The sequence below is a fragment of the Bombus vancouverensis genome, chromosome 15 (assembly GCF_051014615.1).
Source record: "Bombus vancouverensis nearcticus chromosome 15, iyBomVanc1_principal, whole genome shotgun sequence".
Lineage (NCBI taxonomy): Eukaryota > Metazoa > Arthropoda > Insecta > Hymenoptera > Apidae > Bombus > Bombus vancouverensis.
In genome coordinates, this window is record NC_134925.1 from 10,311,731 (window position 1) to 10,337,296 (window position 25,566).

The 25,566-nt window shown below is 43.0% G+C and overlaps 1 protein-coding gene across 1 annotated transcript in view; it reads left to right on the forward strand.

The window, feature by feature from the left end:
- shg (DE-cadherin) overlaps window positions 1-25,566 on the forward strand; it is a 92,355-nt gene that overhangs the window by 55,169 nt on the left and 11,620 nt on the right. Inside the window, exons 2-7 of the mRNA XM_033350339.2 lie at window positions 19,293-19,366; window positions 20,245-20,386; window positions 20,673-20,911; window positions 22,883-23,071; window positions 23,592-23,878; window positions 25,086-25,356. Of these exons, the coding sequence (XP_033206230.1) occupies window positions 19,293-19,366; window positions 20,245-20,386; window positions 20,673-20,911; window positions 22,883-23,071; window positions 23,592-23,878; window positions 25,086-25,356 (1,202 nt within the window). The remainder of the gene's footprint in view (window positions 1-19,292; window positions 19,367-20,244; window positions 20,387-20,672; window positions 20,912-22,882; window positions 23,072-23,591; window positions 23,879-25,085; window positions 25,357-25,566) is intronic.

Sequence of the window (25,566 nt, forward strand, 5' to 3'; positions counted from 1 at the left end):
AAAACGGTTAATGAAACCCCATCTTATCTCACGAGTAGACGGCGGACTTGAAACATCCTGTGCATTTTATGAATATCGATGTTTGGGCCGTTAGTATCCGCACTGGTAAGATATTCAGTTAGAATGACGCTTTGTAGCCTGTACGAAGATAGAGTTGAATTTGGAAGAATTTTTGTTGAACTGACTCGGAAGAAGTGAGGAGGTTCTCGATTCGATACGTGTATTTATTCGTAATGTGCATTTTTTCAACATGTTCGCGTAATTAGCGTAACACGGTATGATTAACGAGCGATAACTTCTCGGCTGATAGATTACTTGCGATATAGTCTGACGGCGAAGTCTGGAGGTGCATAACGAACCTTTATTGCATAGTATCGTCTAATTATTTTCGTAATTTGTTTCCTAAACTAAACGCGATATTGACGCGACACTTTGGAACAACGTTTAGGCGACTAGAACGGTGCAGGAGAACTTTTACTCGTTGGATTTTCAAAAAAATGGGCTGGTTAAATTCTCTTTCTCAATCTCATTCGCTTTGTCAAGCCTTTCGAGATAATTCGTTGTTTCTTCGGGACGATGTAGAAGAAACGTAGAAACGATAACAAAAAATTCGAGATTTAAAAAGCGACAGGCTAACCACCTACGCTTTTCCAGGATTTCTGAAACGAACGTTAAAACGAGGATCGTTTTTCGCGAATATGAGACGTAACAAATTTCGCCGAACTCGTTTTTCAAATTCGCTACTCTTAACTTGTTTCGCTCTGTACGTGTTGGAATTAGTATCGACGAGCGTAGTCGGACCAGGTTTCGGTTACTTTTTATTTTCCGGCTGCCGTGCTCGCACGGACAGCTACAAGCGATAAAATTGGCATTTCAAGCAATGGCATTGGATGTGCCATCGTATGTTTTCCCGTTCAACGCTTATCGCTCTGTATAATCGCGGTCTTACGCGAATTTTTACAGCTAAGGCTTCCGCCAACCAAACGTCGACGAGATCGAATTTTCGAAACCGTTCGAATCTCAATGAAAAATGGTCCTTATTTTTGACTTTAGCGACGTGAAATACGCGCAAAGGCACAGCCGGATAAAAAATGCTCCACCTCGGATGCTACATGCTGCTTTATGCGAGTTTCGATACAGTAACACTCGAGGTACTTTCTTTACCATACAAAGTACCAAGTCAATTATCTTCTTATCCTTTCTGAGGATTAGTTAACTTGTTTTAGCTTTGAAGCGATCTAGTAACTATCCTAGGACTTTCGAGCCGGGATATACGTCAAAGAAGAGAAACGAAAAGCCACGACGTTAGGTTCTCCTATTTTTCCACGACGGGACTTTTACCCGGGAATATCCACCTATATCGTTATGACGGTAGTCGTACGCAATCACGACGAAATTGAGCCTGAGAAATTGAAAAAACGTAGAAAAAATATCTCGCGAAGAATTACCGAAAGCCGAGGAAATTATCGTGCCGATAGTTGCGGAAAGTCACGTTCCGAGAGAATCGCGTTTAAAGCTTTGCGTTTAAAATCGATCAATTTTCAAGCCATCGAGTATAAACTTCGCGTTCCAAATTTATCAAGTTTCATTCTAGTTGCCCGTATACGCGACTCCTTTCGTTTGTCGAGGAAGTAGTAGATGCACAACATTTGTTGGTTTATGTTATTTTATTGAATTACGTTTGATCCATTTTATTCCGTTACCACGAAATGGATCGAACGTAAATCCATAAGATAATATAAAATAAAAGATGCATCTATCGTTTCACTTAGGAAACGAAAGAAACTTTTCCGACAACCTAACATTTTCATCGTTCGATACCAGCAACGTGAGAAATCGAATATAAATCGTTCGTCCCGAATTCTTCGTTCAACTTTCGTTATTTTCTAATCAAATTTTCGCAGAACGTGCCTCGCGCTTATATACTCACGTACCCGAAGTTAAGTCAATGAAAGGAATCTATCTTTAGAAACTCGCGGAGAAGACACGTCCTCCTCTGCCCGCTTCTTAACTCGATTAAACACGTACGATGATTGTTTCATCCTCGTTTCGACTATAACGCATTTTCCTCCTTGTATATGTCTTTCGTTATCCAACAAGGAAGATTAAAATTCTTGACCAGGCCGATGGACGAGCGTAAAAAAAGAAGGCGCTTGTTCGATACTCGACGTTTATACTTTTTAATCTCGTCAATGATGTCTTCTTTTTTCACGCGGAAATAGCTTCCCTGTTGTCTGTAAACCCGTACGTGGCCTCTCTCATTGGCCACCGCCGTGTTTTTTGCCGCGGAATAGCGTGTCCCTGTTGTCTGGCCGGTTTTCAAACGAGAATGGCAAAAGTAATACAATATGCAACGACCGACTGTAAAAGCTTGATGAAAATGTTACTCGCAACGTGGCTTGATCTAGCTTGGCCAGCGCTGAAAACACAAAAGGAATGCTCTATGCCGCGTTATTAAACCTTTGTTGCGAGCCATTTACCTTTTCTTTTCTCGTCGTGACGAGGATTAAGCTGTCGTTGCGCGGTCGCGCCCAAGTTTTTTCCAGCGCGAGCCGGTGTCGTGACGCAGTCGCATGCACCCGCAGTTGCAGCAGAGGCGATGATACGATCGTGCTCGCGCCAACCAACGCGGTACTCTTTGGCCGATCTCGCGGATTAGCCGCAATTTTGTTGCGTCGTGGCTTTTAACGAGCCAAGGAATTTCCGCCAACGAAGGCGTTGTACTCGATAAGTGCTCGAGAAGAGAAGAACGCGCGTCGACCGTTTAACCCCGCAACCCAGCGATGGGATCAAGTGGGTCGCGCGAGTAGGCTCGAACATTGACCGATCGTAAGAAACAGCGTGTAACGTTGCTTTAATTTTAACAATTGCGATATTTCCTTTTCATATCGCGCGTCCTTCCCAATCCTTCTCCATCACTTTGAAAGAAAAGGCCAGGGTAGGAACCTCAATAATTTGACCGCCACGGTGGTCGTCGGTGACCGGAGCGCTTCAACTTCTTACAATTGTAAAAATTGTATGCAAATTGACAATTAGAGCATTTTGAATATAACCGATAAATAGGAGATGCTTTGAAATAAAAAGAGCCCCGTTGAACGATTAAACATTTCCGTTAGAACATCGATAAAAAGAAAATGAGAACAACTATTGCATCTAAAGGTGCACTGTGTTTGCATCCATATGTTTAAGGGCTAATTTACGAATATTATTATAAACACAGCTTAGAAAATAATCGTAAATGCTGCTTTATAATCGTGTAATCGAAGTTAGAAGTGTGCACATACCTTGCTGTTATATATACAATGAGCAAACACTATTTACTAATATCTTCTGCACGTGTCAACGATATATTCTGCACGTTTTGCTTACGACGAAAAACCGAATGCGAATGGTTTGTTGAAACGAACGAAGCCGTGTTACAGTATGTCGCTATCAACTGTCAGCAAGGCGCCACGATGGTCACCCGTGACCACCAGTAAGATAAACGGTCCATCGGGGAAGAACGTTGTCTTACATCGTCGATTTATTACTATTTTGCCATTATATGCTTTGAATAATAAAAATACTCCCGTGGCGTGCTGAGCGAAGCATGTGATTTCGGCGTGGCAGACAAATTGTCGAAGAGTATCTTGAGTTTCGATGAATATCGTGACTTGGAAAACAAAAAAATAGTAGAACGAAACGGCGAACAAACAGCTGTGGAACTCGATGACCACCTTGTCAGAGATTTTTATATACATGGATATTTATATTTAAGTCGAAACTGGCTGTCGTAATTTTTATGCACAATATAATTGTTCATTGATTATCTCTCTCTCTCTAATTTCTTCAAGAAGACGATGTTTCACTTTGGTGATCTTTCGATATTCAAGTTACAGCTTCCAGCAGCTGTGTAAAGTGGCTGGAAAAATCATAGGTCGACCATTGTATTTATTACTGCACTTTCATGCCAATTAATTAGATCGAAATATATTAAATATATTAAATTTCGTATCGTTTGGTATTTCCATACGACTATAAAAATGAAAAAAAAAATATTTCATCGTAAAATGAATTTTTGTAGCCAACTTGATCTCTCTATCGCGTGGCACTAGCCACGCGTTTCTTTCTCGCGGCTTTTCCCGCTTTTCGTGTCTCACCCGCGAGTTATCAGCTCGCTTCTCGCGGAACTACGAAACTGGCGCGGTTTTCGGTATAGCCGCTTACTCGTTACGATTAAGCAGAACCGCGCGGCTGATCGTTGGCGGATCATCCTGAAATACTCGAGCTGATAGGGGCGGATTAGAGGATACAGAGGATGCGACTAGCTGCTTGCCGCAGAAACAAATGAAAACGCAAGCGCTCGTCTGCTTGGCTTAGGTTTTAATCGTTATTTGAAACATCGAGGCCAAAGGGGCGTGCTAAGCTGCATTTTTTCTCTAGATACGAGATTATAGCGTTAATTTATTCGAGCGAGCTTAGCGTGTTAATTATACGAAAGTGATAGATGACAGATAATATAATCTAACGAATAATAATTGGTCGCTGTAATAAAGATTTCGTGTTTGGCGCTGGAAACAGGGTGCATACGTTCGCTCTAAAAACGAAATTTCCACGAAACTCTGGGATAACATTTGTATATCTATGGAAATTTGCAACGATTCGTAAGTTTCCGCTGATTCGCGAATATTCGTTAATATTTTCATAATTAATACGCTTCTATGGAATTCCATCTGGAAGCTTGCAATCACTTTCCGTAATTTGTACACGTTCGATCGTGAAACCTGCCAAATTTATCCCTGTTACGTAGGAAAATTCACTATTTTCGCTCTTTTACCATTTTTCCAAAACTAAATCAGTTTTTTAATCCGAAAAGACTCGTATAATTAGCCCGCAAGCTTAGCGGAACGAAGATCCGTAACCAATGTTTCGTAAAAGTTGATACAAACAGAGTAAAAAATGTATATGTAAATGTTGGCGTGGTTTTCAGTTGTTAAAAAAAATGTTTCTAATTTCGCTCCCTCGGTTTTTGCGAGAAAATGCCCATACTATTCGTCTTCTGTGCGCTTGAAATATGTTTTATCGTAAAGCAACGTACGCAAATATCAGACGAACGGCGAATCTGAATACAAAAGTGGCACGCTTATTTTTTAGACGTGTACCATCCGAAGACCACGGCTCGTCCAACTCATTTTTCAACATTCGAAAATTGATCGCCACGTATAAAACAAGCTACATCTTGTGATTTTCTTCGCTTTCGCTCGATGACTCTACTTCTCACAAACGCGTTCCCAATTTCGTCGCCGGGTATCTACGTAAGGAGACGAAATTCAGAGCAGAAAGCTATCTTTCGCTGTCTTCTCGCAAAATCTAATCCGATCTAATCGACAGGCGACGAGGCGAGATCGCCAATTCGAAAAATGAAAATAGGAGCAACATACCGCGACATCGGCAAACATGAATGGTACGATGAAGTACCTTAGATGCTGAAACGTGACTTTAAATATTTAAGAAATAGTACGCTACCGGCGAAAGAACGAACTCCTTGCTCCTCCTGTCACCTAACTAGCGGCGTTTCTATTTTAAATTCCATTTGCAAAGCTCGATCAGGTGACGAAATTTCGGCTGCTTGCCTGCTACTATTTGCGGCTTGAAATTTGCAAAATTCCCCTAACGTGCGAGAGACTGACGTATTCGAGCAACGGTCTTACGAATGACTAAAATCCAACTATCGTGTTGCGTATTATCGACTAAAGAGCAACCGGTCGGGTCAAACCGATCGGTGGATATCGCGTACCTCGAACGACTCAACGTTCAAGGTGGAGGAGATGAAATAACTCGAGTGTTAGATTTAGACGGCACTTTATTTGTATCAGCACATTGTAGCACTTAACCGAACTAACTGAGGACTCTGTCGTCCTGTGTCTGTAGCCTTCGATGCTCGTAGATGAACTAACTGACGACTCTGTCGTCCTATGTCTGTCCTGTCCGATGGTTGAAGCTGAACTCTCCCGTGCCCTTGCGGCTGGTCCTTGCCCGGGCTTTTCCTGGCCTCGAGTCATTACGTTTACTGCCCTGGGAGGACCGGTAATTCGGAACATCCTAATGAGGGAAACGGACCTGTCCGTGCCATAGACGGACGGCCAACTAAAATTCCGAACACGTCGATTTGCGATTCGTGACTGGTAAAATTTCGCCGACGATACAACCTTTTAATCGGTTAAATTTCGAGACGTACGAACGATTAAAATCCACCTGGAAAAGCTGCAACCTACCTCTGGTTGGATAACGCGCGCGTCATAAGCTCGCGATACCTGCGTGAATTAGCTCGCTGCGGAGCAGCCGACGAAGATCCACGGAGGATTATTTCGTTAGGAACGATCGAACGTGTTGCGTACGACGACGTATCAAATCCGATATCGTTCTGTACGTCTGCGTTTGCGTATTGAGTCCGAGGCGAGGTAGGGAGCAAGAGACGCAACGGATAAAGAAGCTAAGCTACTTAACAGGAGTTAAATCCACGTGGTAATCCCTCGTGGTGAATCCGAATGCGATGAGTTCGTTGCCCGTAAACTGGGTGAAATCGCGAAAATCGGTTGCTTCCAGCCGGTGCTCGTTTCGATTCGCCTCGGGTTAGTCGCAGCAAAGAACGTACCAGCGAGACGCCAGCACTTACGGAAAGGGTGTGTATCGTATTCTCTGCGAGGATTAGCCGAAAGTAGGCGCGGCTGTCTAACGACCGAAGGGAACGCGACCACGGTATATCGGGAACACGCGACGTTTCGACCCGAATGAAAAAAGATTGGCCTTCTCGGCGGCCAGAGACGAGAGGATGCAAAGCTTTTTCAACTTTGACTCTCTACCGGTATGGTAATCTCAGGCTGGTAATAGCGTCTAACGTTTGGGGCGAAGTAGAGCCGGAAGTCGTACACTACCGAGCCAGGTTTTGCGTCTTACAGCAGATATTTAGGGGTCGAAACGTTTTAGGTCTCGGACTGTGTGACAGACAGACAGATTCTACGTTTTCTGGTTCGGTCTGTAAACGCGTGGTCGTTTACAGGGCCTCTTTGGACGTTATTTAAATAGTGCGTGGAGTATGTATGTATGTGGGTATGTATGCACATGTCGTATATGGCATACAAGAAGCTTCGCCATTTTTTCCAAACTGTGCGTACAGGGTGGGGTCGAATAAAATGTACAAGAGAGCACGAGGTGATTAGTTGTGAACAAATGAGAGCAAAATATGGAATAAGAAGTTCTCGAAGCTTAGTTTACGAGAAAATCGAGTTTGAAAATTTATCAGGTGTACTTGAGCATGGCTAATTCCGGCTAAATAATCGACAGGAGGTTATTCTACGCGTGAAAGTAAGTCGAAAATGTGGGATAAAATTCCTTCTCAAGACGCTTCGTTTGCGAGAATAATAAATTTGAAAATTTATCATACGCGCGTACTAGCTCGATTCTTAACTAAACACGTTCGAACTTTATTTTCTCGAAAATGAAGCCTCGAATGGGAAAATCTTGTTCTACATATTCGACTTATCTTTACACGTAGAACAACCCACTGTCGATTATTTAGTACTACCCAGTTCGGAATTAACTATGTTCAGGTATACTTGACAAATTGTCAAACTAAATTTTCTCGAAAATTATATCTCAAATAAAGAAATTTTATTGCCCATTTTCCTCTTATTTTTTCATAAGGAATCACCTTGTACGTGCCTTGCTTGTACGCTTTATTCGACCGCATCCTGTAATTACATGCAATGCGACGTTCCAAGGTGATCCTCCTCTTTCCTCTTCTTCTTTCATTCGCGTCGCTCGTATGTTTCCAGATATTTGATATTTAATCTCGAAAACGTGACACTGCTTAAACCCATTTTCGGGTTGTTTTACCACCAACCTAAGGCTTCGAATGCGAATGCAGCAAACTCGTTCGAGATCTCGCGGTTCTTGCCATTTCCTTGTCACCGGAATACGCGTTTCTAACCACATTCTAAATGCTTATGCAGGTTTTTGTACTTTCCCCCATGTATCAGAGATAAATATATTCCTCGTTTCAGTTGCAACACGTAGCAGAACGTTAGATCTTAATTATTATTCGCAAGAAGGCGAATACCTGAGACGAGACAGCAGAGGAACGCGTCCTCTGTCAAAATGTCGATAATATCGGGTTGGTGGTTTGTCATTAGGCGATAAAAGCCGCAATCACTTAGTTGCCAAGCCAATACGAGAAAAATGTTCATATTTTTCCTACTACGTTCGATGTTCCTTCTAATTGTCAATTCGTACGCTCTGGTCATTCAATCGAAAGGCAAATGTCGATAATATTAGATCTTGTCATTATCACCTAATGACAAAAGCCACAATCACTTAGTTGCCAAGCCAATGCGAGAAAAATATTCATATTTTTCCTACTACGTTCGATGCTCCTTGTAATTGTCAATTCGTACGCTTTGGTCGTTCAATCGGAAAGCAAATGTATCCGAGTCTGCCAAAATGTCGATAATATTAGATCTTGTCATTATCACTTAATGACAAAAGCCACAATCACTTAGTTGCCAAGCCAATGCGAGAAAAATATTCATATTTTTCCTACTACGTTCGATGCTCCTTGTAATTGTCAATTCGTACGCTTTGGTCGTTCAATCGAAATTCAAATGTATCCGAGTCTGCCAAAATGTCGATAATATTAGATCTTGTCATTATCACTTAATGACAAAAGCCACAATCACTTAGTTGCCAAGCCAATGCAAGAAAAATATTCATATTTTTCCTACTACGTTCGATGCTCCTTGTAATTGTCAATTCGTACGCTTTGGTCGTTCAATCGGAAAGCAAACGTATCCGAGTAACCATAAACGAAGAGTACGCGTTAAAGGGACGTTACGGTTCGCCGATAAAACTTACGAAAAGAAGATTCCGCGCGCTCCATTATTTCGATTCTATCCTCCTTGCGAAAATCTAACAATAAGTGACAGGATATATCTTAGAGGCAGCGAGTGGTTTATGCGAGCCGTTGCATCGCAGCGGAATCGCCGTGAAATATCATTGTCGACAAAGTTCTTGCTTGCAGCCGAGGCGTCTCGCGTTTCCCGTAATATCTCTCGACGCAAAGTTCACCGTTCCTCGCGCTTCCGCCCTTTCTCTACCTATCCGGGTAAATACGCGTGCAAGAGGTTGGCTTCGTTACTCGGAGAGTTTGCGCAAATTCTTCGGGTCGAGACGCCCGGATGAGATTCGACGGAAACGTTGATCGCGCGATTCGATTCGATCGAGTCCGATCGTCGTTTGCATCGGATTATTCGTTTCGCCTTTTCTGTAATTCCAATTTCGAAAATCGCGTAACTTATCGTAGGGAAAAGACGCGAAGTCGAACAGAAAAATATCACGTTACGTTCATTCTTCTTTCTAGTCTTTCTTACAGCGAGTCTAGAAAATTAAAGTTAGAGTATCTTTCGGATGAATCAAGTTTCGATCATGTTTCCTCGATATCTTCTTACGTAGAACGAGCAGGTGCCTCGATTTACGTAGAAAACACCGCGTGCCTGCGTTTCTTTAAAATAGCTCGGCTGCGAAATGCATCGTTGCATTTCTCGTAAAAATAAAAACGCAGTCCATGCATTTCGAACCATTCATCTTTTAACCGTTACACGTACGCATTTCCTTTTAACTGGAGTTAAAAAAGACACACGACTCGTCCCAGAAAGTATTACGCACGTATTATTATATTTTACATTTACGATACTATTTTGGAAGTTATTGTTACATTCGGATGCCTCCAAGTGCAAAGAATTAAGGAGGGACTCTCGTGCAACGTCCTAATAAAACCAAGCGATTTTTATGAATTCTTTTCAGACTAACTACTAGTGGTAAGAGACTGCTTCTTCGAAAGTATAATCTTGAGAAAGAAATGTAATTTCTCTCTTTTTTTCTGTCTCTATTAATTTCGTTTAACTGATCGTTCGTTAATTTTCCAAAGCGCCACTTTTAATAAACTGGCGTGCACGACGAGCGAAAAACTAATTGATTAAACGACTTCGGAGAAGGCTCGTTCGCTGCACAGATTTCACCAGCGGTTTGCTCGTGTTTCATGAAACTTTTGCTCGATTATTTACTCGTAATATCTCTCGAAACTATACAAACCGAATCCACGTGGCGAAGAAAGTAAATTTTTCTTCCAAACTCGCGAACTTTTCGATTCTTCGCGCTTTTCTTCCAGAAAGATGGGTTCGATCCCAGCGTAAACCGATCGAACTGGAAGAACATTTCTCAGCTTTTGCATTCTCACGATTACGACAGATGCTACGCCGCGCGCCAACAACCGTTACGTTGTCGAAGATGATCGCGAGACCCCATAACGCACGACAAACGACGAGAAGGACCGAAATAAGGAAATCACGCTTATACTCTAAGACTATTTATTTACACGCGAAAAAGGTCGCACAACCAACGGTTAGTTTGACAACAAAAATTCGTAAAAACCGGTCGCTTTTGTTGTCGTTACGCGAGAAATCCTCCCTTGAGAAACGAGCGTGCTAAAGAGAGATAAGAACCGACAATTGCTAAAATGTCACATCTCTCGATGGCAGCCGCACAGTGGACCAAAACGCGCGACTGTTAAGCGAGGAATAGCGTATTATAGTCGGAGCACACACCGTGCCATCGTAAGAGCATTACCGACAGCACTGCGCGTACCAAATCATCGACAAAGGCTGAAGGCAGCCGAGCAAAAGTCACGCTTCGATTTCGATAATGGAAATTGCGTTCGATCGATTCGGTTTGCCATCCGATGCGTCGGTATCCGACGAACAACCGCGAAGCCGAAAATACCACGAGCTCCTCTTTTCAGATATTCTTGCCGCGCATCGTTCCTGCAACGAACGAACCATTTTCTGAAGGACATTTTGGCGCTATCTTCGGGACACGGTGAAACGTGCCTCGTGACGAAAGAACGGAATAAAGAGAAGCGAAACTGACGGGCCGAAACGAAGCGATCGAAGTGGTGCTGTCTCGAACGTTTCTCGTCTCAACGACGAAAGCCGGGCTATAAACGAAATTCAGTGGACCAATAATCCGAAGAAAAAGTTCCGTAACACGTGGAATGCCGAATGGTTTTCGCGTGACTCCGAAAGGAGGGTGGCGAGACCGCGTGGCTCATGGGTGGCCCATGGTGTTGTAGTTGCATCGTACGCGATAATTACGCATCGGTCGATTCTAAATTCTATCGTATAAAGCGTTTGAAGATCGAGTTTTGTTTTACACAAAACTGTCACTCGAGAGAGCTGAAAAGGAGAGCCACTGATGGCCCAAGCGGCATTTCGCGTGTTAAGAACCATTATGCGATATAGGACAGGCTGTAACGAGGGAGATACGGTTATATATAAATTTCACGTCGTGCGAGATACACGACGTAATAATTAGAATAGATTCTTTTTTTTTATGCACCAATTACGTATAGAGATAACCGTCATCGGATACGTAGAATCTTCTTCGTCATAGAAGAGCCAACGGACAAGTATAAATTTCCAGTCAATGAAGAAACATACGCATTCGTGTGTCACGAACGAGTCAGGCGTGCGACAAAACACGGGAACAAACGTGGCAGATTAATTCCAAATACGTACGAATACTGCTCGTTTGGGTTTTATCGCTATATCTATTGCCCTTTACGCATCAACATGCATATAACTGAATACGGTGTACGTGATATATTGGAATCAAAAGCGGACCGATGAATATTCCCGAATACGCGTAATCGCGCTTCTATCGCGATAAAAGTAAGCGTCGTACGATGAAAAACGTTCGCGTGTTTGCAATGATTGGAAGAATTAAAAGTCCCATACCGTTCGTTTTGACCGGTTTGCTAACAAGTTTCCACGGTGATTATCGAGCAAGATATTTCTGATACATCTAACGTGTAATACGTGCGTTGTATATCACGTTGCTTTACATCTCGCGTCTTAAACTCGCGAAATTTCGTTCGCCTTATCAGCCGAGCCTCTGCTCGCTTCTTCAGCGCAGACCCCGAAACCCATGTTTTCTAAATCCACCGGCCCGACGTCGATCGATGATCGATCTCGTCGTGGCGCAAGGGACCGTGTACGAGAGCGTTGCCTTTTCGAAAGCCGGTCGACCAAACGCGTTATCGACGTCGAGCTAAAACTGGCCGTCGCGACAATGGAGGCTCTTTGACGCGATTGTCTGCCTTTGAACGCGCTCGATATCGTTCGATAGGGTGCGTCTGCGCGCACGCCACGCACGATAATCCACCCGCGACGCGACCTCGCGAAACACCAGATAATTACCAGCTTCGCGGCATGGAAATCGCTCGACCAACGCTATTCAATCGAATCGACCGTTACCATATGTATGTCGTTCGATCGTGGCTTCTATAGAGGAAAAATTCGCAACGAGAGAGAGAGACAGAGAGAGAGAGAGAGAGAGGGAGGGAGAGAGAGAGAGAGAGAAAGGGAGAGGCAAAGATCGTGAAAGCTTGCAAACGACGTTGTTGCCTCGTTCGTTCCCTTTCGGCAACAGGTGTCCCGTTTTTCTCTATTTCCAATTCGGGAATATATTTTCGGCCGCGAGCTCCGTGTCGCGATCGAGGATTTGTTTCATCGGGTTACGGCGTTGCGAAGATCGTTTTTTCTTTTGTTACTGCTACATGATACGGTGGATGTTTATATATTTGTGGGAAATTTGTGAAATAGAAATTCGCAGAACACGCGCAATATAGAAAAATATGTAAAACGGAGGAGAGTAGCGCTGATCGTTAGGATACTCGACGGGAGAAGCGGATCTGCGCGTGGCTTGCAAGCTCGCGGAGATTAGAATTTGTATAAACGTTCTATTCGCAGTTACGGCGGAGTTTCAAACAATTACGGGGTAGAAATCGAATCGAGCGAGCCCTGTTATGCGCGATAATTTGCTAATTACCGCGATATCGAGCGAATTGACAAATTAGTAGTTGCCGTTGCACGTTCCACTTATAAAATTTTACTTTACAATTTTGGGTCGTGCACCGTGATCCCGGATGATTTGTAAGTTCGTGAAATTCACGCTCGCGTTGTTATCAAATTCTATGCGTTTAATTAAATTAATTACTCTCATACTATGGGATTTATTCGTACTAATAGCTCGTAACCTGTGATTAATATTTAGTAATATTATACATATGCATTGTATCGCGCTCGAGAATCCTAGAAATAACAGCGCAGCCATGAAGTCAACGCAGAGTTCGAGTTTGTACGTTTCGATTATCAAAGCGCACGTACGTAGCTCATAGGATTTTCCCTATCTACGCTCGTTATCCTTTCGCTAATTGGTAGATGGAAAATTTGTATTCGTTTATAGAGAAATTTGGAGATTCGAAAAACGAACAGAATACACGTATCGCGTGATATCGCGAAATTTTTCATTCCACTTTTTGTTCGAAATTTGATCGAAACGAGTGATGTTCGTTTGTTTGTTAAAACGAGAGCGTGACTCGGACACGAAAATACAATGACTGCAGCTATGAAAAACTACAAGCAGGATATTGATTCGCGAATAATTTTACCTCTGCGAAATATGTGCAGCCCTGGGTGTGGCTACGTCAATGGGTCCTACTTAAAAGCTGTAATTTACGACTGTGCTGCATCGTTCCCACGTAGTATACGTCGCTGGAAAATCCATTTGCTTCGTCTCGAAAATTCATCGTTCTATCTTTTCATCGATTCGATCGTTCAACGAACGGCAGCTGGTCACGAGAACATCCTTTAATTTCGCTAGGTACAGCCTCTTGATTTTGGAAATCGAAGGACTTCTTCGAGGATCATCAGCTCGAACGACGAATCGAGCGAATCACGTGGAAACTTCTAGTTTCAATTTTCCTCCCGTTCTTTTCTCCTTCTTTTTTCTTTCAAATATCGGCCACGTTTAAATTAGTAATCGTAGCAGCTGTCAGGTAACTCGGTTCTTTTTATATTTACAAAGCGAATAAAACTCTCGCGAATATAACTCGATTATTCGACCAGAAAATACGCTTGCTGCAAGCTATCGCGAACTAAGCCGATCGACTTCTCGTTTCCAGCAAACAATTCGTACCGGTTCTGAGAATAAACGAAGCACGGAAATTAGAGGAAATCAACGGATGGTTCGGTGCCACAAATTCAATTTTTGATCACATCGTCGTAAATATTCTCGTTCGGCGAGCTGGTCGATCGATCTTTTAGCGGGAAACCAAAGAGAATGGAAATTTGAGCGACCGATTCCTACTGCCTTTGTCGACGTCATCGCTTTTTTTAACGATCAACGACAGGAACGAGACCGCGATCGTCTCGATCGTGGTCGTGTCGAAACGCGGAAAGTCACGCTGGAAAAGCAATCGTAAGTGTACAGTAACGTATACGGATCGCAAGATCGATAATTCTTTGGAAAGCGGAGCAGCGATGCGCGCTCGAGTCGATTAATCGTCGTCGAGTAATTTGGAGGAGAAACGGCGCGCGCTTCTTCCCTTATTTCCATCGACAGAGACAAAGAGCGAGGGACGCGAGCAATGAATTTTCGGTAAATCGTCGTGTGCTGGTGTTTGCATTCGCGTCTCGCATTGGCGCTCGCCTCGGAAACGAATACGCTCGGCGGGAATGGCGTTCGGCTAACGAAAATTTAATCGACAAGCACGATGATCGGTAGCACACTCCGTTAATCTGGAAAATGAAATCACCGGTAGACTCGCGCGCACCGTCGTCGGTAATTATCCTAATAGAAAATGCATTCGCGGTACAACGTTGCGAACGCATCCGATCGCGAATAACAGCGACGACCGCCCGATGGATCGACGATCGTGGCGTTGCTGTCCGATAAAACCGCAAGGAAGCACGCACCAGGCGAACGAATAATTCGAGCGAACGTTCGATTAAACGAGTCGGCGCGAGTTCGTCGTCAAAGGGTTATCGACGGTCTGCCGCTCTCTTCGACAACCTTCGGCGGGATCGAAGCAAAGATCGGTAAACCGGAAAGCTGGAAAATTGAAAGGAACGCTCGATGTGCAGAGGGACGAATTTCGCGGTGTCTTTTACGGAAGAAGCGCGAATGTTAGCTTCTCGACGTATGCGGAGACGTTTCCTTTCGTTGCGTTACTTTCCACGTCTCGATATGACGCCGAGAGTCGTACACCGATTTCACGCCGAGCTACCTGTAATCAAATTTTCAGCGCGCATCGAGCGCTATTTTATTCGTACGTCAAGAGGTTGATACTCGTATAAATCCGCGAATTTGTCGAAACCGAAACCGCGAATTTGTTAAAGATTTATCCGACAGGAAACGAGGCAAAATAGCTGCGGCGAAAAATATAGAATAGAGATGGATGTATTTCGACAAATAAAATAGACCGAATAGACTAGAATAGACGGAAAGAAGATGAGCCGGGTTAAGGGGTTAGGCGAACGCTGTTGTACGTCCGTAGTTCGCACGCGTCAATTGCCAGGAACGTTTCGCAACGAATGGCAACGGACGCGATCTTTCCACGTTCTCGAAGACTGTAGATTGCATCGGGCGTCGTCCTCGTTCCACGACTATAGCGATGCTCGAAAGACGCGGCCGATTACGTGTCCCGAGCGTATCTTGAGCACGATGGAAGCGGAGTGGTAATCGAATTAAGTACTTACATTATCGGCGTCGAAACGGTGCGATTCGAGTACCCGAAAACTGTTTGGACGGGTTCGAGCCTCGTCGTCGCCTTTCTCTTTAACGGTGCGCCGGTCGTGTCTCTAAAAATCACACGACATAATTCGAAAAATCCTGGGTCACCGTTCTAAACATCGTAGTTGGCGATTCCAAAACTCGTAGGCCGCGGCGATTTAAATTTACGCGCTGTTTTAATTACGTGCGAATATTTTCGATAAAATTTGTAGGAAGAATGGCTTTTAATGTGACTTAAAAAAATTCGTTTTTCGTACTTTCAGACGCTTACAATATGTAGTGGGAGTAAAATTTTGATCGCGAACGGGTATTATAAAGTAAATTAAATGGAATTTCGTGCGAGAACTTTCCACCAAGTAAGTATCCTCGCTACCGTAGGTATAATATCTGTAACTATTGCAAATTCAAAGTATTCCTTTGTGTCGTGCAAACTCAGTTTTAATCCGTTACAAGAGGAATATAAAAAACGATCGATTAAACGAAGAACCAAAGGAGTCACGGATACCAAATATCTTACTACGTTATCCATAAGCCTCTTGATTTTCTAACAAGTTTAATAAGACTTTGCATACTTTCAACTAGCTTTATGCAATAATCGGTACAAACTTAGTTTCATTCTTCGTCGTCGTGATAAACCGTACAGTTTAATCGTTTAGAAACCGTTTCTCGAAAGATTTATTCCGAAAAGAGAAAGAAGAGAGAAGTACGGTCGTATCTATCGGATCGATCGTAATTTCCGCGGAATAAAATAACGCGGCTCTCTTGGTCAATAATCGTTACGAAACTTGGGTCTCGTCTTCTGTTTGCTTTCTCAAACTCGGATCGATCATATCGGTTATCGTCGTTTCCTTTTGTCCGAATCGAACGAACCGGCCGAAGTAGAGAAAACGCGGAGAAACCTCGCGTTCGAAACCTGTGAACTCGATCGAAATGTAGGTTAACCCCCGCGTAGGAAAAGCAGGCTACTCCCCCTGAGGGAGGTTAGCGTGCCGCTTACAGCTTTGCCAGCTTGTACACACGTTGTCATTGCTCGAGTCACGATTTTTCATCTTTTCATCGGTTTCATCGTTCTCGACGTGATCGAGAAACACCACGATTTTCTTCGTCTTCTTCGTCGTCGATCGGTATATCGATTATCGGTGTACCTACGTTATCGCTCGTGGCGTTATATAAAAATCTCTGACAAGGTGGTCGTCGAGTTTCGCACCTGTTTGTTCGCCGCTTCGTTCTACTATTCTTTTGGTTTCCAAGTCACGTTATTCATCGAAATTCAAGATATTCGGATGGCTAAATCGCAAATAGTCAGCTCACGTTGCCAGATATTCGAGTCTGCTTACGATTTTAACGCTTCGACTGCCACGCCGAAATCACCTGTTTCGCTCAGCACGCCACGGGAGTATTTTTATTATTCGAAGGATACAATGGCAAAATAATAATAAATCGACGATGTAAGACAACGTTCTTCCCCGATGGACCGTTTACCTTATTGGTGATCACGGGTGACCATCGTGGCGCCTCGCTAACAGTTGACCGCGATATATCGTAACGAGGCTTCGTTCGTTTCAACAAACCATTCGCATTCGGTTTTTCGTCGTAAGCAAAACGTGCAGAATACATTGTTGACACGTGCAGAAGATATTAGTAAACAGTGTTTGTCATTGTATATATAACAACAAGGTATGTGCACACTTCTAACTTCGATTACGCGATTATAAAGCAGCATTTACGATTATCTTCTAGGCTGTGTTTATAATAATATTCGTAGATTAGCCCTCAAACATATGGATGCAAACACAGTGCACCGTTAGAGGCAAGATTCGTTCTCGTTTTCTTTTTATCGATGTTCTAACGGAAATGTTTAATCGTTCAACGGGGCACTTTTTATCTCAAAGCATCTTCTATTTATCGGTTATATTCAAAATGCCCTAAGTGTCAACTTTCGTACAATTTTTACAATCGTAAGAAGTTGAAGCTCTCCGGTCGAACGACTTGCGACGTTAAATTAGACCGCGATACGTAAACTTGAACACTTGAAACTTAAAATACACAAACACGGGGCATAGTATATACGGTAAACAACGAAATACATGATCAGGTCTTTCAACTTAAGCCTTAACTCCTTCGCTCCAAATGTATTTTTGGGTCGTTATCGTTTACATTTTGGGTCGTAATTGTTTACAAATAAAAAATAATACTCCTCAGTGAGTTACAAGCGATCAGTAAAAACGGTCAGATCTGAACCTGTTTTATCGTAAATCCAACCTGTTCTTTTGGGGACCAGAAACAAGCATAATAAATGCTTCTGTACTTTACAAGATTTCTCAAGAAAGGAAAGGAGAAAGCGGTTTGTCACGCTACAAGTTTGTCAAATTATTAGTAAGTCAGCTCGTAAGTAACTTCCGGAATAACAATGTGTATGGCAGGCCTCCCGGAACAGGTAAGGAACAACGTTTAAACGTGAAACTGCATATAATGAATCGGTTGCCGAAATGGAAAAAGAAAAAGTGTCTTGTTTGGTCACCAAAAGGAACTAACGCGGTAAAAAGAACAGTTTTCTACTGTGAGACCTGTGAACGCAAACGCGGTTTACATGCCAATGAATATTTTCAAAAATTCCACGCATTACACAATTATAATTAATAGAAATATCCTAATCAAAATTATATTACTTCCGAGATGGATAAAGATTGTTTTATATCGCTTTAATATCATTATTTACACGTCATTGTAGCATTTAAAATCTGACACTTGAAAACTTGCAAGTCAAAGTATATTAGGTTGTCCAAAAAGTTTCTTTCGTTTCATAAGGCGATAGTGGACGAACGATAATTTCTGTTTTATATTATTTCATCGAATTAGGTCGATCGAATTGATCCGTTTCGTTCTATTTTTATTATTATATCCGTGCATAATTCGATAAACTAATATTAAAAAAAACATTGTGCGTCTATCATTTCCTTATGGAACGAAAGAAACATTTCGGACAACCTAATACGACGAGAACAAGTCGGAGTTGCCGGTCGATATTCGCAATTAAAAGTCGCGGCGTTAAGAATTAATCCGCACTCTGTAATTTCCTTCTATATTCTACTTATTCCGTAAACAGACAGCGTCAACGATCCGCAACTATCGTCGAGCCATCGTTGATTTGTATCTTTCTATAAAATTCCAACGCTGTTACCGCCAGCCAAATCGACCAAAATGTGTCCTAACGTTTCTACCATAAGCTCGACAGCTTCTTTGGCTCCTCTAGTCGAGAAGCAGGAGAAACGAAAGGCAAGAAAAAGAGAACGAGAGGGAAAAGAAAAGAGGAAAGCGAGGGCAACGAGGGCGCGAGTTGAAATAATTATTAGACAGGTCGGAGGTAAAGCGCGACGTCGATTCGGCTTGCGTAACGTTCCCTCTCGATTATTTATCGTTCTCTCGATATACCTCTTGGCCGGAGTGGCGCGTTACCGCGTAAAATCGAAAGCTTTTACGGGGCCGTGTTCGCGCGTACCTAGACAACGGCAGAGGAAGCGGAAACGCGGCGCGCGAACCGTGGAAAAAATACGCGCGCGTGTCTGGTCCAGCGAGAAAGAGATTCCGATGGATGTTTTATTTTCTATTTTCCTGTCTCTGTGTTTCAGCCGACGCAACGAGATTGAGGCATTCCAGACACTTGGACGCGAGATCGCAGTTTCCTAACGAAGAGGAATTTCAGGTGAGTGCTTTTCGATTATACTACTTTTATTCAATCAACCGATTCTCCGGTTCGATCGATCGGCACACTTGGATGACGTTGTGAAATATTTCTGCAACGTTCAATGATTAACGGAATCGGAGTTGTTTAGTTAAAGTTAGATCGCAGGGATCAGGCCACCGCGTTCGTCGAGCGAAAGGCTGACATCGAAAACGACTTCCGATCTTCCACGCGTTTGCCTCTTTTTGTCGAAATAAACGATTTCCGTATTTTTGATTCTGCTGTTCGATAGATGTCATTAAAACACACGTAGCTGTAAGAATATTTGGTTTTGGTATTTTATTACGTTTTGTGTGTTCCGAACGTACAGCAAGAAAAGCAGAGCTACGAACGCGAAAAAGAATATTTTACGTGTAACTTCAATTTTCGAAAAAATTAGATATTCATCGTATTACAGCACTGTGCGAAAGTCTACCTGTAGCTACGACGCGGAAGAACTGAACGCGTTTAATCGAATCACCGAGCTGTGGAAGTCTGAAAATTGTTTTCGTAGAGCCAATTAATTTTCCCTTGACAATAAGTCGAGATATAATCACCTTTTATAGGTTGCTTCGCTTCGTACCACCTTGCGAATCTCTCGTCCGATTTCTACCACGAGTCGTTATTTACAAAATCGTAAAATCGACCAACGATCGTTCTTGCTTCAAAGCCTAGAATTTTCGTAGGCCACGGTTTTAGCCTATTTACGATAATGATCTCGCGATTCCTATTAATCCTATTAATTCTACTTTAATTCTAAAAAATATCGACAACGTTGTGTACAGAAACGGACTTTTAATTGCGAACTCTGTTTTTCCAAGGAAATAACAGTAATAACCGAAATTGTACTCGTTTGGCAGATGCAACTGAACGAAAACCACAATCACAAACCAGTGTTTTCGAATTGCTCGAATTACGCACCAGTAGTGAAAGAGGAGGAGCCAGTGGGCACGGTGGTGATTAAAGTGCACGCAGAGGACAGAGACCATCCAGACGATGGAGGTAAGCGACGTGTCAATATCTCGCATTGTGACCGAGAGTTTCACCAATTTTCCCGATATTTCAAATCCAAGAACGGGGAGATAGTCGAATCGCGTAAAATCTTTCTCGAAGGCAAAGTAGTAGAAAAATTCATCCGGCCAGAAGCTTCCGGCGCGTTGCTCTCGACTCGTCCATTATAACGTTCGACGTGGACTTGCTCCGACCAAATTCGATCGAAAACTGGACTGAAATGGTTCGAGGAAACGCCGCATTTTAGCCTTTTAAAACGTGTTTTTCTTTCACGCAGGCACCATCACTTATAGTTTCGTGACAGCTCCCGGCGAGAAACTAAAATTCGAGATCAACAACAGGACCGGGTTGATCCGGACGACGCAGGTGCTGGACAGGGACGAACCGGCTCGAGAAAAGGAAGCCTATCTGACCGTCCTCGCGACCGACAACGGAAGGCCGCAACTCGACGACGTGTGCACGTTCAAAGTGACCATCGAGGACGTGAACGACAATGGGCCCGTTTTTGACAAAGTGGTATGTGCCGCGTGACCACCTCGAGAACCTTCTTCTCGACTCGAGCGCTCTCATGGGTCGCTCGATTCGTCCATATACCGATTTACGACACAGCCTAGTCGATAAGTACTTGGACATTCTCGCTTGGATCTTCCAACAGAAACGCGGTAATTAGCTTCGATCGTTAGGAAAACGAATAAAATAGGAGAGTTCGTGTTCGTAGGACGATTGAAAAGGTTTCTGAAAATTATTTGGAAGGGTTGAAAGAAAATAAGGAATTAATAACACGATCTTCCGACCTACTGGAACAATTCGAAATCATTAGCCTAAAGTATTTTACGTTATGCGCAATTGAATAGCAATATAGAAAACGTAATAGATCGTAGAAGGAACGAAGAGAACGCCGAGAATAGAAGATCGCGCAGTTTCGAAATCCAGTAAGTTTTTTTTTCTTACTATTTACAATTTTAGAAATATCGCTGATCGTAATATGAAAATATCGAAAATATTGCTGTTTCGTATTGAACGAACGACTTTAGTACGCGTAACCGATGGACGAAAATTTCATGGACTTTAAGATTCTATCGATTTTCATAACAATTTGCCAGGTTTACCTGATATTTCTTTAATCGTAAATGTCCTAATATCTACGAACCGGAGTCTACGTCCGATACGGTTTACGTATCGTCGCGTTTGTCGCGCCCATCCTCGCTCTATGTGTCAACGGCAACCACGCGTGCCCGTATACGTCGTCGAAAATACTACCCTCTGGCACGCGTTTCGTCTTTTTTCCATTTCATACACGTTTTACGGACCAATCGAATTTCCCGTAACACGGGTTTTTGCTTCGTCGAGCAACGAATGCAGCAGCGTATTTTCTCTTACGCTTTACGATACGATTGTGCTACACTAACCACCACCTCTTGCTTCGATTTCTTTCTTTTTCTTTTTTTTTTTCAAACCTAGGTCTTTCGTGGATACGTATGGAAGGTTGGTCTCGAATTTTCCCGGTGTATATATCTATTTCGATGTTTTTTTATTTTCTTATTTCTATTTTTCCATTCTCTTTCTCTCTCTCTCTCTCTCTCTCTCTCTTCCCTATTTTTTTTTCTATTTACGTCTTCTTTTTGTTTGTGGGAATGCGAATGCCTACGTTCTGTTTTTGTTACGCAGTGGATTACTACGCCTGCGTGATCGATCGAAGATCTCGAACGATCTCAAGGCGGAGTTTCTTATATGCGTCGGATGTTCGAGTTTGGCGTATTTACATCAGTCGTAACGAGGAAACGCGTTTCCCTTGTCCTGCGAATGTCCACGTTTATCTTCCTCCGAGAAATCATTTTTCATTTCCCTTCATTTTTATATATATATATATCAGTTTTTCAAAGTGAACTACTCGTCGTTACGCAACTCGTTCGGGCGTCAACCGTAGTTGTATCGTGCAAGAACGAGATACGTCTAATTATAATAAATATAACGCACTTCCTACTTTCGAGAGGGACGAAAGTTTCGAGAATACGTCGCGAATTATCCACGGACGAACGACAATAGCGATAAAGACTGCGAACGATGTCGGCGATGAAAGGAAATATCATATCGTAGAAATAGCAGCGGAAGAAAGTTTCAGCTCGTTTTAAAATCGTATTTCGCGTTCTCTCTAATCTTCTCTTTCGCCAGACGATATACCAAACGACGAGGAATGCGCGACGCTCGTCATATCGGAAATGATGTATACGTCTAGTACGAAACGTACCAGACACGCGCATTTGACGCTTATAGGATAGAAAATCCCACTTTTACCGCTCGTATCGCGGCTTCTTTCGTCGCGTTTAGTTTATATCTCTGGACGCATGCACACGTAGATTTGTTTAGAGAAGGGCAAGACACGCTGGTGGGAAATAGATAGAGATTTCAGAAATCGATCGATACGATGCGAACGTATTTCCATATAACGTTGTTTTGTTTTTCTGGTGATCGTGGTCTCGCGTACAGGCGTATACCGAGTCGGTGCCGCAAGATTTGCCCCTGGGACGAGAAGTGATGAGGGTATCCGCCACGGACATCGACGATGGCAACAACTCAGTGGTCTACTACAGCTTGTTGTCTAGAAAGCCCGAAGACGCGGTGTACTTTCGAATCGATCGCAACACGGGTGTGATATTTCTCAATAAAACCATCGATGTAAGTATCACGCGACGCTGTTGATCCGAGACATTCGAACGTTAATCGAATTAATTAATTTTGACCCTTCGATTGTGACGCGCGTGGCCGAGAGTACACGGTTCTCCTTTGTATACAAATAAACGGTCGATTCGACGCTTTCCGGAACAATCGGATTTTTCTAGCGTCTAATCGAACGTAGTAGAATCCATATGCTACGTTAATTCATAGACATGGACGGATGTCATGTAAATATTGGGTCGACAATCGAGTGATTGCGGATTTTCTCGTTACCGTCTAATGACAAAATCCGCAATCTCTTGGTCGCCAACCCAGCGTAACGCGTAGTACGAAATAATTCGCCCGAGCGTCGACTATAACGCGTTGCTGAACGAAAGGCTTTCGAATGGATCGGGTAAACCTTTTTTTCCTACAAATAAAGCAACGAATCTGGTGAATTTCGATCGCCGAACGAGTGAGAAAGAGCGAAGCGAACCCGAGCCGAATGGGAGGAATTTAAACGATCGTGGAATATTTGCAGAGGAATCCGGATTACAAGTTCAGCATGACCGCGACAGCTAAGGATCAGGGCGACGTTCCAAAATCGAACACGATCGATCTGGATATTCGAGTGGTGGAGTCTCACAAGAAGGCTCCGGCTTTCTTACCAAGACCTGCCGAGCCGATTCGATTGCAGGAAAATTTCAGCGACTTCGACGCGAGTATCATCCGGCTAAAGGCCGTCTCGAACAGCGGAGACAACAGCGGTCTCTTGTTCGAGCTGGTTCCTGGTAGAACAGAGCAAACCAACAAAGGAAATACGTTCAGGTAAAGCGAATCTCTTATGACTAGTTACGATTTGCGAATGTCGTTATTCCGCCTTGCCAATTGCTCGAGTTAATTAACATTCGAGCGACGGCTAATGTGAAATTTCTATCGAAGAAATGGAAATTGAAAGGCACGTGAAGAGGTATCGAACGCGAGGAGAAAAATAAGCTTTAGCCAGTCGAGTGTATATTCTATAAAAAGTCGTTCTAATTTCACAAAATGCATAGATATCGACGTGCATAAAATTTCTATAAGAAATTACAGACCGGCCAGTTTGACCGCTCTGGTAATTCCGTTAACTTTTATGCGCTCTCAAGCTTCAATTTTTCTCTTTCTCCCGTGTCGATGTCATTCAAGATTCTGTTTCGCAAGGGAAATCGGCTGGACGTTAATACTTTGACTGCCACGTTGGTCATGTACGACTGGTACCATAGTTTCTTTCTTTCAACTTCTTACGATTGTAAAAATTCTATGAAAATTGACAGTTAGGGCATTTTGAATACAACCGATAAATAGAAGATACTTTGAGTTAAAGAGTGCCCCGTTGAACGATTAAACATTTCCATTAGAACATCGATAAAGAGAAAACGAGAACGAATCTTGCATCTAACGGTGCACTGTGTTTGCATCCGTATGTTTGAGGGCTAATCTACCAATATTATTATAAACACAGCCTAGAAAATAATCGTAAATGCTGCTTTATAATCGCGTAATCGAAGTTAGAAGTGTGTACATACCTTGCTGTTATATATACAATGAGCAAACACTGTTTACTAACATCTTCTGCCCGTATCAACAATGTATCCTGCACGTTTTGTTTACGACGAAAAAACGAATGCGAATGGTTTGTTGAAACGAACGAAGCCTCGTTACGATATGTCGCTGTCAACTGTTAGCAAGGCGCCACGATTGTCACCCGTGATCACCAGTAAGATAAACGGTCCATCGGGGAAAATGTTGTCTTACATCGTCGATTTATTATTATTTTGTCATTGTATCCTTCGAACAATAAAAATACTCCCGTGGCGTGCTGAGCGAAACGTGTGATTTCGGCGTGGCAGTCAAAGCGTTAAATCGTCAAAAAAATATCAAGGTATTAAAAATGTTTTGCCGTCGTTGCCGTGCTTAGTGAAATTTCCTTAGCGTGCGAATACTTTCGGCGATTATCGTACACGTACCAATATTTCTCCTATTCTCTAATTGGCAGATTGGAGTCAAACAAGGATGCCGCCGACATCAAGCTCTCTCAGCATCTTGACTACGAGAGCAACACGGTTTACACGCTGATCGTGCGCGTGCAGAACAAGTATCAGCTGGCTGCCGAGACCGTGATCGATATCGAGGTGTTGGATGTCAACGACAACATTCCAGTGTTTCGAGATCTGAAGAAAGGTAGAGTGCTCGAGAACGAGCCACCAGGCGTCCCGGTAATGCAAGTGCGTGCGATCGACGCCGATGGAACCTCCGCCCATAACCAGGTACGTACGTCTCTTCTTCCTCTTCCTTTGTCTCGATCAATATACATTAGAATACTCGTAGTAAATAATTCTCTTTCTCAAATTTATTATATTTTTGCCTTAGTGCGGTGAAATTTGAAATACGTTTAAAACACCGACATCGAGCATTTAAAAACATAACGCAAGCTACGATGTAATTTTTCGTTCGATTCGTATGATCCAGAGAGAAGA